The sequence below is a fragment of the Oncorhynchus tshawytscha genome, linkage group LG30, assembly GCF_018296145.1.
Source record: "Oncorhynchus tshawytscha isolate Ot180627B linkage group LG30, Otsh_v2.0, whole genome shotgun sequence".
Lineage (NCBI taxonomy): Eukaryota > Metazoa > Chordata > Actinopteri > Salmoniformes > Salmonidae > Oncorhynchus > Oncorhynchus tshawytscha.
This window is the reverse complement of record NC_056458.1, coordinates 9,297,775-9,316,591: the sequence shown is the minus strand read 5'-3', so window position 1 is coordinate 9,316,591 and position 18,817 is coordinate 9,297,775. Positions and strand designations below refer to the sequence as shown.

Sequence of the window (18,817 nt, the reverse complement as noted above, 5' to 3'; positions counted from 1 at the left end):
AGAAATTGGGTGTGAGTGAGGGACAGAATTCATCTCCATCTGTTCAATCATATGGCAGTGAGGAATGAAGGGCTGAGATGATGAGAACATTTTGGATTCTACTTTTAGAAAGCTGCTCTCCTAACAAAAACAACCCTGCCAGTGGTGGTTCACTGTCAGTCTGCGCCCAGACGAGCACAAGCGTTTTGCTGCACCTGCGATAACATCTGCTAAATATGTGCATGCAACCAATAACATTTATCAGATGCGTTTTGTCCTTTTCGTATGGGTTTTCACTGGCGTCTCGCTTTTCGTGTCAAAGGGATTTGACGTTTTAACATTTTATTTTTATTCAGATTAGTGTGCTGGAGGATATATTATCTTCTCTCTAAAAGAAGAGAACAGTACATTTTAAAGTCCAATGTTTCTCCTCCTATGTTTATCTATGGATCCCACATCTGTCAAGTCGATGACCTCTCCTGCTGTATTTGAGGAGGATCATGTTCACCCTAAAGGTGTCTGCATGCTTCAGTTCGGCTAGCGCCTAACCCGAACGAGTGCTCGCCGACTCCCTTTAGACCTTTTAACTTTAAAATCCCCCCAAAAAAGTGGCAATAGTGCTGTCAATTTTGAGATGCTGTTGCCAGTATCGTTTCCTTAATTTCTTTTCATTGAACTAAGATGTTTGGTGCAGTATTTGTTTTTGAATGGGAAAAATGGTGAATGAAGATTAGTCTCTCGTCGAATGACAACGGACCTTATTTAAGAATCCTTACTGTTGACCATAACCGTCAAAAGGGGCGTAGACTTCGGTGTGCCCGAACAGCCGAAAAAACCCTTGTCGAAATCCAAAACTAACAAAAACGTCACAATGTGGTCAGAATATATGCGCAAACTCTTCCGAACTGTTTCTTCTGGGAAGCTTTTATACTTTCACTAAATATCACCTTACTAATTATCAACTTCCCCAGACTCCCAAGTCTTTCATGAGAGGAAATCAGTTCCGAGAGAGGAATTGGCCAATTTTTATCCATTAACATTTAAAGCATTACCCAATTTTAATCATCTGCAGTTATTTTAGGAAACGGCAAAGAACTAGTTGATTAAAAGAGGGTGGGCCAGCCTTTTATCTCCGGAGTAAGCTGTGTACCAAAATATCTGAGTGAAGCATGCTTTAAGTAGACTTGGTAAGGATTTGAGTTGGGAGAGAATTATCACTAGAATACTAAAATAAAAAATGATTTCTTTATATTACAATATTGATACCCACGTGTCGGTGTGGTTCTAGTTCTCTCTTGTACATTAAATACAGACGCGTATCACATCATAGTGGTTATAGAGATGTAGGCCTGTTACAGCCACACCCCTTTAATGGACGACATCAGCAGGTTTTATGTTCTACTTTATTCCTTTTTGGTTTTGCCTTTGTTGCAATCGTAAGATGAATCTCAGCATATTTTGATAAATTGGTGGACAAAGGTACTTTTACTCCAACCCCAGAAATGGGTTTCTCTCTTGTTGTGATGTTTGTTTAGTCCTATATTTTGAATCCCAGCCCCCTGTCCCAGCAGGACGCCTTTTCTCTTTTCCTAGGCTTTCATTGTAGATAAGAATTTGTTCTTAACTGCCTTGCCTAGTTAAATAAAGGTTCAATAAATTAAATCAGTGATGGAAATCTCTGGTCAAGGTAAGCTAGCACAGGGAGTTTTGTAAAGGTCACAAAGTATAACGAGAATAGCTGCTAGAGAAATAAACCGTTGGTGCGAAAACTATTTTATGTCTGTGGTTTCCATGGTGACAGATGCTTTACCCCAAAACCTCTTACAGGTCAGCTAGGGGGGTTCACAGCTTCCCTACTTCTTTGCTCTTCTTGCCAACATGCCCCCCCCCAATACATACACTCTATACAAACGACAGGCCTGTATTTTTCTTCTCAACTCGTATGTTACACACAGCAGATTGCTTACGCTTCTGGATTATAGTGGTTGCGGGTACAGTACCTATCCTTGGTGACGGCAGCAGTGTTTCGCTCTGCTGGCGTGTGCCTCACCCCCTCTCCGACTCCCTCCATCTTGCCGCCTCTACACCTCTGTGGAATGCCATCTGTTTCCCTCCCGTTCTAATCAAACCTCTCTATCCACATGCCAGTCTCTGTAGTGATGCTGTACTGTTTAACTCCAAATACCCTGTGGTTTTCAGCAACACCTGCTTCTCCATTACCTTTTCCTTATGTTTGCTGTAACAGTAGGCAGGAGATATGGGGCCGCTTAAGTATACAAAGCCCATAATGAAATACAGCCTGTTCTATGCAAATTTCTGAAATTCACAGGATATTGTTTTACAGTGGAATATGGTCGCCAGCAGGTCTCCTGCTAGCAGGGTGTTTTAATTGGACTGAAATTACTATGACTATTTCCTGTGGCACTCTTAACACTTATTTCCAGACATTGTTGTAATGCATACAGTGCTTGTCCCTTTTTGTCTGTTTGTGTGGTCTATGCAGTGTGTGATATAAGCTGTCTAGTTGTGAGCCTGCACCTTGACATGGGGTACTGTCTGAATGGATGAAAGGGGTGCCTGCCCTGGTTGGCAGAGATGAGTTTTTTTGGAGCGCGGGATGAATTACAAAGATAAATTGGATCAGATTTCAGTGAATTTTGGCCGTCGCAGTCTCAAGCCCCCGCAGCGATGTGGAGGGAGAAATGCTCTGATAAATGATTTCCTGGTGCCTCCGTGCCTGAGCTGTAGTAGGGCTGTCATTCTTACAGACAGCACGGACGTTCATAACTATAATCACAGCCTGGGATATCACACGCTATCTTCCTTTTGTAGCTATTAGCTGTCAGTCTTGTCGCTTCCCCATTTTAGAAGATTTAGTTGTGTTCTGTAAGATATTCAGATCTACAATTTGGGTTTGTGAGTGGTTAATTCGTTATGCATCTTTTTATCAAGATCATTTTAACTTTTTGAAACCAGAACTTGTAATCTCTTCAAATAGAATTCAGAATATGAGAATGTGCCTTCTACAAATAACTTACTTTGTATAGGGCTGCCCATGGAGGAAATCTGACTGTACACACTATATTGGACTATAGAACGCTGCGCCACTCGGAAACCCACTAAGGCACTCCATCTCAGTGCAAGAGGCGTCACTACAGACCCTGGTTTGATCCTGGGATAGATCACAACAGGCCGTGATGGGGAGTCCCATAGGTCGGCGCATAATTGGCCCAGTGTCGTCCGTGTTCGGGGAGGGTTTGGCCAGGGTAGGCTGTTATTGTAAAATAAGAATTTGTTCTGACTTTCCTAGTTAAATAAAGGTTCATTTTAAAAAGTCATGGAATGTGAGCAATAAAGCTCTTCTAAGAAAAATGGAGTACTTGAATACCCCCCTTGTATAACTGTGCCTTATTAACTGTGACATTCTTGATGTCCTCAAGTAAGTTTGAAGTAGCCTAGTAAAGGTATGTATCTAATTGGATCTGTCTGTGTGTACAGGTGGGCTATGAGAACGCTGGCACGGTGGAGTTCCTGGTGGATAAACATGGAAGGCACTACTTCATCGAGGTCAACTCCCGCCTGCAGGTGGAGCACACCGTTACCGAGCAGATCACGGAGTGAGTCACAGCCGTTACCGGGCAGATCACGGAGTCAGTCTTACAGCCGTTACCTGGCAGATCACGGAGTGAGTCACGACCGTTACCTGGCATTACCATGTCACTTCTGACAACCTATAAGACTGTGTTCCCTGTCAAATCAAATCAGACTTTATTTGCCACATGCGCCGAGTACGACAAGTGTAGACGTAACCGTGAAATGCTTACTTACAAGCCCTTGACCTAAAGTGCTGTTCAAGAAGAAGAAAATATTTACCAAGTAGGCTAAAATAAAAAGTAACACAATAAGAATAACAATAGCGAGGCTATATACATGGGGCACCGGTACTGAGTCAGTGTGCAGGGGTACAGGCTATTTGAGGTAATCTGTACAGACACCTAGGAATTTGTAGTTGTTCACATATTCTTAGTCAGAACCGTCCAGAGTAGTGATGCTGCACGGGCGGGCGGGTGTTGGCCGCGATCGGGTTGAAGAGCACGCATTTAGTTTTCCTTGCATTTAAGAGCAGTTGGAGGCCACGGAAGGAGAGTTGTATGGCATTGAAGCTCTTCTGGAGGTTAGTTAACACAATGTCCAAAGAAGGGCCAGAAGTATACAGAATGGTGTCGTCTGCGTAAAGGTGGATCAGAGAATCACCAGCAGCGAGAGCGACGTCATTGATGTATACAGAGAAAAGAGTCGGCCCGAGAATTGAACCCTGTGGCACCCCCATAGAGACTGCCAGATTTCCCGACAACAGGCCCTCCGATTAGACACACTGAACTCTGTCTGAGAAGTAGTTGGTGAACCAGGCGAGGCAGTCATTTTGAGAAACCAATTACAAGAAGACATTACAAAGGCAGGGTAGGATAGATACAGACCTAATAACAGTTTGGGTCTAGAGTGTCTCCCCCTTTTGAAAAGGGGGATGACTGCGGCAGCTTTCCAATCTTTGGGGATCTTAGGCGATACGGAAGAGAGGTTGAACAGGCTAGTAATAGGGGTTGCAACAATTGCAGCAGATAATTTTAGAAAGAGTCCAGATTTTGCAGCTCTTTCAGAACATCAGCTATCTGGATTTGGGTGAAGGAGAAATGGGGGAGGCTTGGGCAAGTTGCTGTGGGGGGTGCAGAGCTATTGACCGGGGCAGGGGTAGCCAAGTGGAAAGCATGACTAGCCGTAGAAAAATGCTTATTGAAATTCTCAATTATCATGGATTTATTGGTGGTGACAGTGTTTCCTAGCCTCAGTGCAGTGGGCAGCTGAGAGGAGGTGCTCTTATTCTCCATGGACTTTACAGTGTCCCAGAACTTTTGGGAGTTTGTGTTACAGGATGCAAATTTCTGTTTGAAAAAGCTAGCCTTTGCTTTCCTAACTGCCGGTGTATATTGGTTCCTAACTTCCCTGAAAAGTGGGGGGCTATTCGATGATAATGCAGTACGCCATAGGATGTTTTTGTGCTGGTCAAGGGCAGTTGGGTCTGAAGTGAATTAAGGGCTATATCTGTTTCAGGTTCTATTTCTTTTTAATGGGGCATGCTTACTCTAAGATGGTGAGGAAAGCACTTTTTTAAAGAATAACCAGGCATCCTCTACTGATGGAATGAGGTCAATATCCTTCCAGGATACCCGGGCCAGGTTGACTAGAAAGGCCTGCTCGCTGAAGTGTTATAGGGAGTGTTTGACGGTGATTGTTTGACTGCATACCCATTACAGACGCAGGCAATGATGCAGTGATCTCTGTGATCCTGGTTGTAAACAGCAGAGGTGTATTTAGAGGGCAGGTTGGTCAGGATAATATCTATGAGGGTGCCCGTGTTTATGGATTTGGGGTTGTACCTGGTAGGTTCATTGATAATTTGTGTGAGATTGAGGGCATCTAGTTTAGATGGTAGGATGGCCAGGGTGTTACGCATGTCCCAGATTAGGTCACCTAACAGTACAGGTTCTGAAGATAGATGGGGGGGGGGGATCAATTCACATATGGTGTCCAGGGCACAGCTGGGGGCTGAAGGTAGTCCATAACAAGCGGCAACAGTGAGAGACTTATTTCTGGAAAGGTGGATTGTAAGAAAAAAGTAGAAGATCGAATTGTTTGGGCACAGACCTGGATAGTACGACAGAACTCTGCAGGCTATCTTTGCAGTAGATTACAACTCTGCCCCCTTTGGCAGTTCTATCTTGTCGGAAAATGTTATAGTTAGGGATGGAAATTTCAGGATTCTTGGTGGCCTTCCTAAGCCAGGATTCAGACACGGCTAGGACATCCGGGTTTATGGTTACAGAAATCAACAAATGAGAACGCCTGGGGAGTGGGAGTGGAGCTAGGCGCTGCAGGGCCTGGATTTACATCACCAGAGGAGGAGTAGGATAAGGGTATGGCTAAAGGCTATAAGAACTGGTTGTCTAGTACGTTTGTAGCAGTGAGTAAAAGGTGCACGTTTCTGGGCGCGCAAGAACCGATTCAAGGCATAATGTACAGACAAGGGTATGGTAGGATGTGAATACAGTGGAGGTAAGCCAAGGCATTGAGTGACGATGAGAGGTTTTGTCTCGAGACACCCTTTAAACCAGGTGAGGTCACTACATTTACATTTACATATATATATAAAATTTAAAAAATAGCTCTAAGGTATGACTAACAAGATGAACTGATGATGCACTACCCAATTTTGAAATTGCACCTTGTGCATTGTACGATTACAACTTTCAAGAGTAAGTTTAAAGCCGGACTGCCAAAATAATGGAAACACTTGAGTAAATGAGTGTTCCCGGCGGCACTGATGGCGTGGGGTGCATTTCCCTGGCATGGTTCAGGTCCACTGAACCCCTTAGAGGGCAAGGTAAACGCCAGTAAATACACAGCCCTTCTGAGGGATCACCTTCAACCTATGGTGATTCATTTCTATCCTGTTGGGAGTGGATGACAGTGCCCCAATCCACAGGGCACAAGTGGTCGCTGAATGGTTTGAGGAGCATGAAAACAACGTAAACCATGTGCCATGGCCGTCTCAGTCACCAGATCTCAACCCAATTGAACACTTCTGGGGCGGTGCAAGAGACGGCGTTTTTGTAGTTATTTCCGTTTTCTAGAAGCTCCGTGTGCTTGATCGTCATGGTTGACGTGGCTTTCTTCTGCTTGGGAGCTTGATTGAAGAGTTGACGAACAAAGCTTTAGCCTTGAGGATGAACAGGAACCGGGGAGAACACTACGTAGTCAATATTATTATTCCTTATTAGATGTTGTCAGTGAGTACAAATATCTGGGACTGATTGTCAAGCCCTTTTTGGATTTTGTCTGTTAGGTACATACATAGCTAACCACACAAATCGTGTCCTCGGTGCAATCATTGCAAAGAGTAACGCTAGCTTTTTAAAAATATTATGCTAAACTGTTTGATTCGTTGGTGCTACCTGGTATTATTTATGCTTCAGAAGTATGGGGGCACAAATTATACCTGGGTTAATGCAGTTTTTAACCATGCCTGCAGATTTTACCTCTGTGTGGGTAAATGCATGCCCTATTGAAGACAATATTGTCTGGAAAACTCTATGAATCACCAGAGGGAGGCTATGTTTCTTTTTTTAAATGGAAGTGATTTTTGCAGCATGCCAAATGAATGTCAATGTAGACATGTTTTTAATGGACTTGTGGTGTTACAACTGCAAAGGAAAATGTTATATCGTGTCTAAGCTTTTTTTTTTCAACATTGGTATGACTCAGCTCACTGATACAGGCAAGTGTGTATACTGGAAATGGCCGTGGTGCTTTTGAGTCAGCACTTTTGGAGAGCAAAACTAAAGTGGTACCAAACGGATAAACAAACCTGAAAGTAACAAGCTGCACACCCTACAGGCTTTTTGTAAATGCACTTTTGGGACAGAACCCTAACCGTACTGTTTTATCCAAGCAATATTGAAGGTGTTTTTGTAAAATGTTGATGTGGACTGGCCAGTCTTGCTATTGAGGCTGGTCGATACACAAACAATCCCCTAGATAAACGTTTATGTACCCGCATGCCTTGCTTTACTGTGGGTTATACAATGAAATGAGGGATATTTTTTTTTTTTTGGTCAGAAGTCCAGCCCTGATGAAAAATAATAAATTGTGAGAAAAAAAATTAAAGTAACAATAATGTAAATGCTTGTGCCAAATCCTGCCACAGAGACTTTTCTTTTAGAAGTGCCCGATTTGTCCTTTTATCCACTCAACTTTATTTATTTTAGTTTATGTGTACATGTGTATAGATGACTCCTTGTACTATGACTGTTGTGTCCATTTTGAGTGGTTTTAAGAAAAATAGTTGACACTTAAATACGTGTTTCTAATTGACCAGTGAAGGACTATAGGATTCCTATGCTGTGCCAACGCAAAAGGAACCATCTAGAAGTCCTGGAATTATGAAGCAAATGGACTGATGTAGCAGATCGTTTAGGACGTGATGCTCTTACCAAAGTTTTCCTTCCCATATGAATCATTCTATACTGTCTGAGTTCTACTTTCAGAGCCAGAATCCTAGTCCACGAATCATGTCGCGCAGCGCTATGTCGTTTGGAGTTCCTACTTGAGACTAGAGATGATTAAAGTTCCTAATCTCACCCATCTCATGCATTCAGAGTTCAAACACTGACAATAGCCATGGGTTGTGCATTTATCAGATGCAGCCAAAGTAATCATTCAGGAGGGATGAATGCGATGTTGCGTCTTTTTTTTTTCTTTTTTTAAGTCTTATTTTGTGTGTGTGCACGTACACATTGACCCACGCACAGATTGATATGTATGACTTTTCTTCTGTGCACCTGGCAGACTTCTGTAGTCATGTGGAAGGAATGTAGGTTCATTCGTTCTAAATGTCCATCTTGTCGTATTAAATTGAATATGTCAGACTGCAATTGGCATTCTGCTGGCACACTGCTCTGAGTGATTGGCTCTGGAAAGGCACATGACTGTAATGCGATTGAGTCTTACTCGCCAAAGGGGCATTCGTGCCATAGCCCTAGCCACTGGCTATGTTCTCCTCCGACTACGTGTTGAATTCTCTGGTCTGTATATAGTTCTCCTGTTGGTAGGCTATTACGCCTCTGTTTTTGGCTGTCTGCCTCTGCCTGTATCATGACTTGTCATTGGTCCCAGTGATTAAGACTAATTAAGGACACCTTCTGCGTGGTATTGGGAATCACTGGAAATGGCCCATGTCATTGGAATGTGTTCACTCCTTGGACTCTGCAACCTCTCCAGTCTCACAACATCCCTTTTTTCCTCCTTTCACATGAAGACTAATGCATTTCAGTCAGTGTAGATCAAATCATTTTTGGTGCATTCACAATATCTTCTTACATTACTGTGATATAATGCCTCTTGAAACGGGCTTTAGGAACAGTATCCTGCGGTATGGAGCCCACATACTTTGGGTGGAGGTCATTGTTGTGTTGTGCTTTCCCTTCTATAAATTCAGTTAAGACAGGCTTATGGCAGACCTCAATTCTCTCAGCATTTGCTCCACTCCAATTCTTCTTCCCACTCCTCCCTTAATTCAATTGTGTGTGTGTGTGTGTGTGTGTGTGTGTGTGTGTGTGTGTGTGTGTGTGTGTGTGTGTGTGTGTGTGTGTGTGTGTGTGTGTGTGTGTGTGTGTGTGTGTGTGTGTGTGTGTGTGTTTACAGCTCAGTGTAGGCTCTGTCACTGACCCTGTAATGGGTTTCTAATCACTGAGTTGTGGCTAGATTGCAGCTGCATATTTGTTTGTCTATTCTGCAAGAAATTAAGAATGTGAGACGGGTAGACGAGGGTAGAGAAGACTACTAAACTGGCACACAAGGATGAGGGAAAGCTTGTCAACGGATTGGTATGTTTGGGGGCTGGTTCAAAGACCTGGATCTTATTCAAATAAAAATGGGTTAAAGTGGAGAGGCTTTCAGTGGAAGGATTTTGGTTTGTTAGGAGGGAGAGGTGCAGAATTTTCCAGCACATCCACACCAGCGCTACATACGCTGCCTGGCATCAGCAATTAAAGTGGAATAAGAAATCACACTGAATATATTAATCCCCCCTCATGTCTCTCTCTCTCCCCCCCTCCTTCACTCCCTCTGCTTCCAGCTCATATCACATCTTTGGTTTTGTGCAATGCAGTCTCCTCTGCCTTTCCTCTGTCTCCCTCTCCTCTGTCGTCCTCCTCTTGTATTTTCTGGGTATTTTCCACCCCTTTTCTTTCATCCTGCCACCCTAAGAGAGTTTGGGACTGAAATCAAGAGTTTCAGTCTAGTGTTCTCTGGGTATAGGAGTTAGATAAGAGATCAATCAAAAAAAAAAAGCATGGATTGTCTGTTTGACGTGTGTGTATAATTATTACTATAAATTATGAAATCTAGGTGCCAGTCCTTTTATTGGAAAACATTTTATTTTCAGAGAAGACCTGACTTAGCAATTATCTTTTTAATAACTTTACCAGAATAACAAGAACGTAATTATTTTATACCATCAACATTTTAATGTCACTAATCAAAACATAATGATGATGAAATAGAATGAAAGATGAGATTTAAAGACCTTGACATTATGAACATTAAATGTCATACTCAATCTGCTCAAAGTGGCCGTGTGTCCTTTGGTCCGAAGTTGTTGTGCTTGTGGCGTTCTCCCTTTCCTCTCCTCGGACTGTGTTCCTGGTTGCTTTGTCTTTTGACCCTTCCTTGAGTTGCAGAGGCTGTGCTCTGAAGTGACTTCTCCTTGAATGTTAGCTCTTTAAGTCGTCACCTAAACTGCTTGTACTTAGGTTCTTCAGCCCCAATTAGAAATGTACTAAATTGCAGGTAGGAGCCTGCTCTTTCCCTAACTTATGAGTTACTAGTTCTTGCCATGAAAAGCCAAGGCCCTTGCTAGGTGTGCTAAGATGGAGGTTCTTTACCTCCTTTTGAGAAGTAGCTGAGCTGCTGGGCCCAGGGCAGCGACAGATCCAGGAGAATAATTATTGAGAGGGAGAGAAACTGCGCTTCGCTTACTAAACTCGTGCAAAATGTATGACTACATTAGAGATGCATATTTCCCACAGATGACACAAAGAATTTGAAAACAAATCAAACATTGATAAATTCCCGTATCTGTTAATCAAAAGACTGCAGTGTGCTGTTAGGTTCTGAAAAAAAACAGAGTAAAAACTCAAACGGATGACTAGGAAAAAGCTCAAACAGAGTTTATTCACCCACTGGGTGATACAGCTAGAAAGACAACATACAAGTCCCCACAAGCACATTTTCTTTATACCTTTGAACTAGGCGGAGTCATCTCCTTGCGTGTTTAAGATGCACTGTCCTCTGTTAGTCAGAAACACACTATGTTCCTCTTATTGTCATGGCCCTGCCTAAGTCCAGGACCCGCATGGGCATGGAATTTGTGTGTGTGAGAGGACTGTAAATCAGATTGGTCTTCGGGGTGCCCCGCTCCCAGCAGTGTCTTTTCACTTCAACAGTTGACCTTATCTCCAGTTGAGTTCCACATCCCTCATGGTTGTGGTTCCTCAGCAACTGGTCTACCATATCAAGAACTGACACTAGACTTGCCCTTTTGCCTCCCTCCTTAAGAATATTTTATATTCCACAATAACATATTTGAACAGAATATGAACTTTCTGCATGTCCCCTTTTCTCAGTAACTTTCCAGGTCACTCAGTAACATATACATACATACATACATACATACATACATGCATACATACATACATACATACATACATACATACATACATACATACATACATACATACATACATACAGTGTGGCAAAAAATTATTTAGTCAGCCACCAATTGTGCAAGGTCACCAACTTAAAAAGATGAGAGGCCTGTAATTTGCATCATAGGTACACTTCAACTATTACAGACAAAATAAGAGAAAAATCCAGAAAATCACATTGTAGGATTTTTAATGAATTTATTTGCAAATTATGGTGGAAAATATGTATTTGGTCACCTACAAACAAGCAAGATCTCTGGCTCTCACAGACCAGACCTTCTTCTTTAAGAAGTTACAGGTCCTCCACTCGTTACCTGTATTAATGGCACCTGTTTGAACTTGTTATCAGTATAAAAGACACCTGTCCACAACCTGTGTGAAGGGCCCTTTTTTCTTTTTTACGACTAATTGTCTTGGAGGTGGAGAAAGTGGGGAGAACAGTTGGGTTAATCCAATATGACAAAACGACCCGTTGCTTCAGTTGGAAGGGATTATTGCCTCAATTTGTCATTATGTCTTACTGAGACCTTGGTAACACCTGTCTTAGTCTGTGTAAATACCAAATGACCAAACAAGTCAAGAAGAAAAATAAGAGGCAGAAGCTGCTTTCCCCCCCCCCAGTGATTTTCACCAGATGATCCTGTGCCTCTTGATATCTTCGTTTTCTGTTAATCAAGTTTGAAATGCAGCCACATACTTTTCATTTCATGTAGTAGTAAATATCTTCTTTAAAAAAAAACATTTGGACTGGGCACACACACGTTTAAAACGCAGTATAGAGAACATGAACACAGCTACAAGAATGTCAGCTATTATATCAAATGTGTAGCGTTCCACCCACTAAATGATAGAATTTCACAATTACATGCAATTTTCTTACAATGAACACTTCCGTTTTGACCTTACTTGTAGAAAAGCCCTTTAAACATATTTTTCGAAGTGCATTTTCAACATCAAATGTATTGTTTGGTGGCCAGCAAATCCTGTTTTGGATCGACCGTTAACAATCGAGAGGTCAAGGAGTAGGTCGTTTTTGTTATGGGCTCATTAGGCTGAGAGTGAATGAGGAACGGATGTCGTCAACCTTCCCCCGAAGTGGTTGACAGTCGTCTGCCGAGCGGGAGAAGGTGGAGAAATAATGGTATACAGTAAGTGATGGAAGTATAAAATGAATGTCGGTTTTCAAGCTACACAGTCGCTTATTCTCAGCCTGCCCAGTTGTTTCTGCAATTGTTTCTGTCAGTTTAGACGATATTCCGTCTCTCAGACATAAGCAGTGTCCACAACCTACTCCATGGCCTGAGGTTCTGTGTTTCATCGCAGAACATTTTGCCTTTGTGTGACTCTTCATCAAGTATTTGTCACCACCAGCCAAAATGTTTCAATCCATTTTGATGCCACAAAAAAACTCCTGCCCAGACACTTTGTTCTTTAAATTGATGTTTAACATTTAATGCAAGTACAACTCTGTCCCTTCCTTTTTATTGGTAAGAAAAAGTGTTCCCTCAGCCTCGAGGCACAGACATGCACACATATATTTTAGTCATTCAGTGAGCGGTAGACAAAAGTGATATCATTGACTTGGATTTGTTGAGATTTGCCTACGAGCCATTACAAAAACATTCCCTCATGTGGCGTGGAGCTTTGAGTTTGAATTACCATTAAATAGATTTTCTACCAACCTTTTTCATAATTAGAATTGCTAAATGGACAGATGTTTCTGTGAAAGTTAACAGCAATAGGGTTTTTAGTTTTTTGCTCTCATAGTATCGTGACGAATCAGATTTAAATTCCTCTCCATCCGTGACTGAACAGAAACCAGTTCCAGCTTCTTCTGGATTGTTGGCTGTGGTCACAGTGGAGCAAAGTGTCAGTTATCTTTCCTTACCCTGAATACCTTTTTATGCGCTCTGTTCCCCTCTGAACTGAAGTCCCCCCTCCCCATCTCTCAGGTCTATTTTTCAAGTGCACTGAAGGCGTGTCATCAACCTAACATCACATTTTAAAATGGGAGTAGATATTGCTTTGTGAACTCTCATCTTCACATCAGTTGTGAATGTCACCACACTGCTTGTGTATCGTGTAGGGTAATTTCACACAAGGTATCTGAAGTTTGTCATGGGTATCAAGATAAAAAAAGATTCTGAACTGGTAACTCCTGTAGACATACCAGAGTGGGAACTTTATGCACAACCGAGCGCATTTTCTTGTGTTTTCCTTGTCAATTCAGACAGTAAAATTCTCTCTTTCTACTCTCCCCGACTTCTTCCTGTCAGTGTGGACCTGGTTCATGCTCAGCTGCACGTGTGTGAGGGGCGTAGCCTGCCAGAGCTGGGCCTGAAGCAGGATAAGATCCGGATAAATGGCTTCGCCATCCAATGCCGGGTGACCACAGAGGACCCTGCCCGTGGCTTCCAGCCTGACACTGGACGGCTTGAGGTAAGCAACAGCCCCCCCCCCCCTCCCTGCAGACTGCCACTCAGTTATAATGAGGCGCAGTCTCTCCCGCCATGTAGGGCCAGAAGGTTTTCTGACCCATGAGCCCTGACAGAACTATTTCCCAGGAAATAACCCTCCTACCTCTACTTATGCATGTCCATTTAGGGTTCTGTAGTTGAGTGTTTATTTAGTTAATGCTGTAGACTTGGCGTACCGACCCTTTTCCCATAGGAGCCCTCTGGTCTGAATGATTGTTGGGGATGAGTTGCGTTTTTAAATAAATAATGGAGCAAATATTGATATCCCCCGGTTGTTTGACATGTAGGCCTTGAATCAGGCCAAAATCCCCGTCTGTTCCAGCTGTAGATTGTCTGTCTAGTCTGGTCGTCTACCTGGTCTCTCTGATTCACACTAAGGAGCTGGGTTTTTTCCTAATGCATTAAGAGTTCAGCCTCAGATCTGCTCGGACTGCCCTCAGGGATCTATCTGAGTACATATATCCAGTAAATTGCCAAGCTTAAAGGAAGATACGGAAATATCACTCCAAAATATCACTCCAAAACTATCTTGTGGTATTTTGATAACCACGTGCCCACGTGCCCTTTAATTCCTGAGACGATTTGCAAATTCTGCAAGCTCTTTCCTCAGAAAATTGGGAACGCTTGATGGTTTTTCCTTCCATGAGAAGGCAATTCTCCATAATACATATTTAAATAATAATAATAATATGCCATTTAGCAGACGCTTTTATCCAAAGCAACTTAGACATGCGTGCATACATTTTACGTATGGGTGCTCCGGGGAATCGAACCCACTCTTGGTGTTACACCCCCAAGACTCTACCAACTGAGCTACAGAGGACTACATGTAACATCAAGTACCCAGTGCAGGCAGTTTGTGTAAACAGGTTCTGCATCAAGGTGCTGAGAAATTGATACTAAGTTCTCATTCCACAGTTCTGAGAGTTAAGGATGTGTCAATAGTCTTTGAAGTTATGAAAGTTTTCAACTTTTTCTCAACACACCCTGTGGGATTTGGAACGGTCTCTGTCTCTGTGCCGGTCTTTTTCCTTACCTCTAATTGAAAGGCAATGTAATGCGGCCGTTGTTATTGTCCATGAGAGATGCAGCAGGTGATGGGTAGAGCATCAATATTGACAACTTGATGCATTATGGATGTGAGTAAATAGGTGTAGAGTGGCGCCAGAAGGGTGAAATGCAGAAGGAATGTTTCGGTGTTGTCCAGGGACAGGATAGTAGATGAGGTACACACTACAGACGGGTTCTCGTTCCTTCCCGCTCCTCCGGGTTTGTCTGAATGACAAGTGTCAACTTATTTTTTTCTTCTTCTCTGCTTTCCCAGACATTACGAGAGAAGGAGAATGTTTGTGCAAAGAAAATAACTTGTAAGCAACGTGTGAATGTGACATCTAGTAAAGACTGGGGAAGAGGGAGGGGCGCAGGTTTAGCTCCGGACTTTCTCCTCCTGTGTTTATTCTCCAGAAGCTCATTTGAAGACACAATGATGAATGAGGATGCAACTCCTAATGGATGGGATTCAGATATGCAGGGCGAGTAGGAGCACCGTAATTTAGTAGGTAGGGAAAAGAAGCGTTAATACTTGCCATCGGTTCAATAGGTAATCACTGGCATTGGATCAGTTTACTTTGTTAGCTTGTCAACGGTTCCTTTGAATTGTTTTGACATCAGTCGATATGTTTTTGTATTCTGTTCACTAACTGGGCAGGTGGTAAATGAGAACTGCACATGAAAACAACAGAATGACCTCTGCCTACTTTAAGCAGTCTGTCAAGGAAATGTTCAGTATCAGTGTGCCAAGAAATTGACCAGCGTCGTTATTGTGATCACTGCGTTGTCGTTGCCATCATCCTCATTATGGTCCTGAACAACAACCGTAGCATGATGAATGTTGAGCTGAGACATTCCAGACTGTTTGGAATGGGCGATTCCCATTCTACTGGAGAGGTGCCGGGTGGCACCAATAAACTACCTTTATAAATCCGATTAGCCATTATCTAAACTCCATGCATATTCGACTCTTTGTGCAGGTATTCCCAAGGGCATGGCCAATATCATGGAGACATTTGAATTCAGTTGGGCTTGCATCTGAGAATGCTAAACAAAAGTCAAGGTTGTACACGTTGAGTAGGAGTTTTGCTGAATTGGTCCATGAAGACTTCCTTGTTTTGTTATTTGTTGCCTTTCACAGCTCTAACGGCAAATCTTTGAACCAGTGGTGCCATTTTTGTTTTTATGTGGTTTTCAGATGGCCCAGGGAATAAAGGCAAAGCTGAAGATTACATTAGTATTCTGTATTAAGCTCTGTGTTGCCCCCATGTTAACAAAACCATCATTTGTGAAATATTCCCAAGGCGAGACGACATAAAATGGAACACATACTTGTGAATTCCGAGCAGGGAACAGGAGAACTTGCAGGCATTCTATAAACAGGCAAAGGATGTTTGTGGTGGCTAGCTTTCTAGCCTCTCTGGCGGTGTGATCTGTCTTATTGGGTAGTCTGGTTATTGTTCTCTTAGGTTTTTGTGCCAGAAACTGGCATGTTCTGCAGACTAGCTTCCACATGAAGTGACTCACTGTGGAATAAAGAATACTACTACTTTCATGTATTGTGGACTGACTAGACTAGGATGATTCACATGCTTCATGTATTCATTTAGATGCATGTTTTACGTATGCAGTTGATCTCAGCCACACCCCACTCTCAGCACAGTGAGACGTCCCCAGCTCCCTCCACTGCTAAATATGTATTAGTACCTGTCCTGTTCTCTTTATCCATTAGGGGGATGAATACTTGAGCAACTGTACTGAGCAGGGCAGTTTCCAGGGAACCATTCTATATCGGTTCTGATGACTCCTGCTCAGACTAACTTATACAGGCAGGCAAATTATATTCATATTTTTAACTTTTCAAATGACTACGTCATCAAAATCCTGGAATAGCAGAATTGTTCTTTTAAAGGTTCACAAAGTGAGTATATTTTCTGTGCTCAAGTAGCTAGTCACACCCCCGAAAAAAAATTGGTCAAACCAGGAAAATAAGTCGTTTGAAACACTTGAATCTTGCTCAGCGTTTCTCTTCCCTGTGGTTAGTTGGGCAATCTCACCTGTAACCAAAGTATAGCCATGCTGGCTTTAATGACATGGCGACCTGGCATTAGATAAAGAAGGCAGCTCTGGACTGCAAATCTCAGCCAAGTTCAATATGCCCAGAAGGGTTTCACATATCCCGTTGTACAGTCCGTCTCTCTATTGTTCGACTGCCTCTGTTGTTCCCCACTCAGAAATGTGGGAACAGCTGCCCTCAAACTACTGCATTGGGGTGAGATTTGAAATGGATGTATTTGAACATTTATGGATTTGAAAAAGGCATGTCCTCCTCAAGTTTGTTTGGCTGTTTCTACTGCAATATTGATACTGTCACTGAGCGAGGAGATGGATGTTTCTTGTCCCTGCTTTCTCAGTTGCCATTTGTGGCCTTCTAACCCAGTGCGTGCAGGGTCTATTGTTGTGTAGGTTGGAAGGTAGGGGGAGGAGGAATTGAATCAGTCCACGACTACATTTATACAGTGTTAATGAAAGCTGGGGGGGGTTGAATAATTTGTATTTATAGCACAGGAGGTTGAGGGCACCTTTAATTGGGGAGGACGGGCTCTTGGTAACGGTTGGAGCGGAAATATATGGAATGGTGTCAAATACATCAAACACATGGTTTCCATGTGTTTGATGCCGTTCCATTCGCTCTGTTCCAGACATTTATTATGAGCCGTCCTCCCATCAGCAGCCTCCTGTGATTATAACGTTTTTTTTATAGCTTTTTATTTTAAAGAGCCGTTCACTCTCTTCTATACTGATTTGAGTTCACTTCTTCTTCATCCATTGACTTGCGGTTCATGGCCAATGAAATGTAAGGGTTTGAAATAATGCCTTACACCCACCCACTAAATTGCTCAATCCACTGAATTCCTGAACCCACTAAATTCCTGAATCCACTCAATTCATGCCTCTTCACGCTTGCCTCTTTTCAGTCTCCTGCTGGGGCTGACGCTTACCAAGATCTCCCATGTTTACCTTCCATTCTTTCACACTTTAGCATTTTTATTTATTAATCTACTTGATGTCGGTTTACTATTCTGTGTTGTCCTTCATCACTACTAAGTATTTCCTTTTTTTTTTGCGTTGTGATGTGTTGACATGAACAAACCAGACTAGCTTGATTTTTAAAAGCGAGTTTAACAGAACTGTCCAATGTAATACCCTGGTTCATATTTCCTTTGAATTTAGAACCTGTTGTATAGGACCTTTTTTTCTGTTTCTTATGAGGTACTGTAGTACATATTAAACCTGTATAGGCTTCCCTATTCAGACAGGCACTCGTACCAATGTTGTTCATCGATGGAGAGCCCCATCTGTTGCAGACCCTGTAAAATAACCTCTCAGAAACTAAATCTGTCCCTGCTGCCCCAAATGAAATTGAAAATGTCCCATTTGCTGATACTTTGAAATGAATATCATTGCGCAGCCCCCCCCCCACCTCGCCCCTTGTCCTACGCCTAATAGAAACCAATTCACTGTAATTATGATGGACATTCTATTCCTCGTGAAAAATGTGCCTCTGCACCACTGTATTTTATAGGTAATAAAAGTCTCCTCTTTTCATCCTGTTTACCCACGTTCTCCCCATTTTTGGGTGGTTTCCATTATTCATCCCTCCCCCTATCCTTGTCTACTCCGGTTTGCGTTTTCTAATTTTCAATTTTGTTTTGGTCTCCTGAAATAATTTGGTTTTCTTTCCTTATCTCCATCCACTCTCACTTCATTTCCCTCTTTCCTTTTTTCACCTCCACCTCCTTCGCTCTCTCCCTCTTTCACCATCTTCCTCCTCTCTGATGCATTTTTAGTTTTAAACAAGTTATGTTTTATTTTTTTATTTTTAGGTTTCCCTCACTGCACACTTCTCCCTCTGCTTGACATTTTCTTTTCTCATGCAATTCAATTCCATCCCACTCCGCCTTTCTCTCTTCCCACCTTGGTTTGTTT

General features: G+C 42.5%; 1 protein-coding gene across 3 annotated transcripts in view; it reads left to right on the top strand.

The window, feature by feature from the left end:
- Positions 1-18,817, top strand: part of pcxa (pyruvate carboxylase a) — an 83,308-nt gene that overhangs the window by 16,159 nt on the left and 48,332 nt on the right. For all 3 annotated transcript variants that reach the window (XM_024394449.2, XM_024394450.2, XM_024394448.2), the window contains exons 8-9: positions 3,478-3,596; positions 13,577-13,739. In XM_024394449.2, the coding sequence (XP_024250217.2) occupies positions 3,478-3,596; positions 13,577-13,739 (282 nt within the window). The remainder of the gene's footprint in view (positions 1-3,477; positions 3,597-13,576; positions 13,740-18,817) is intronic.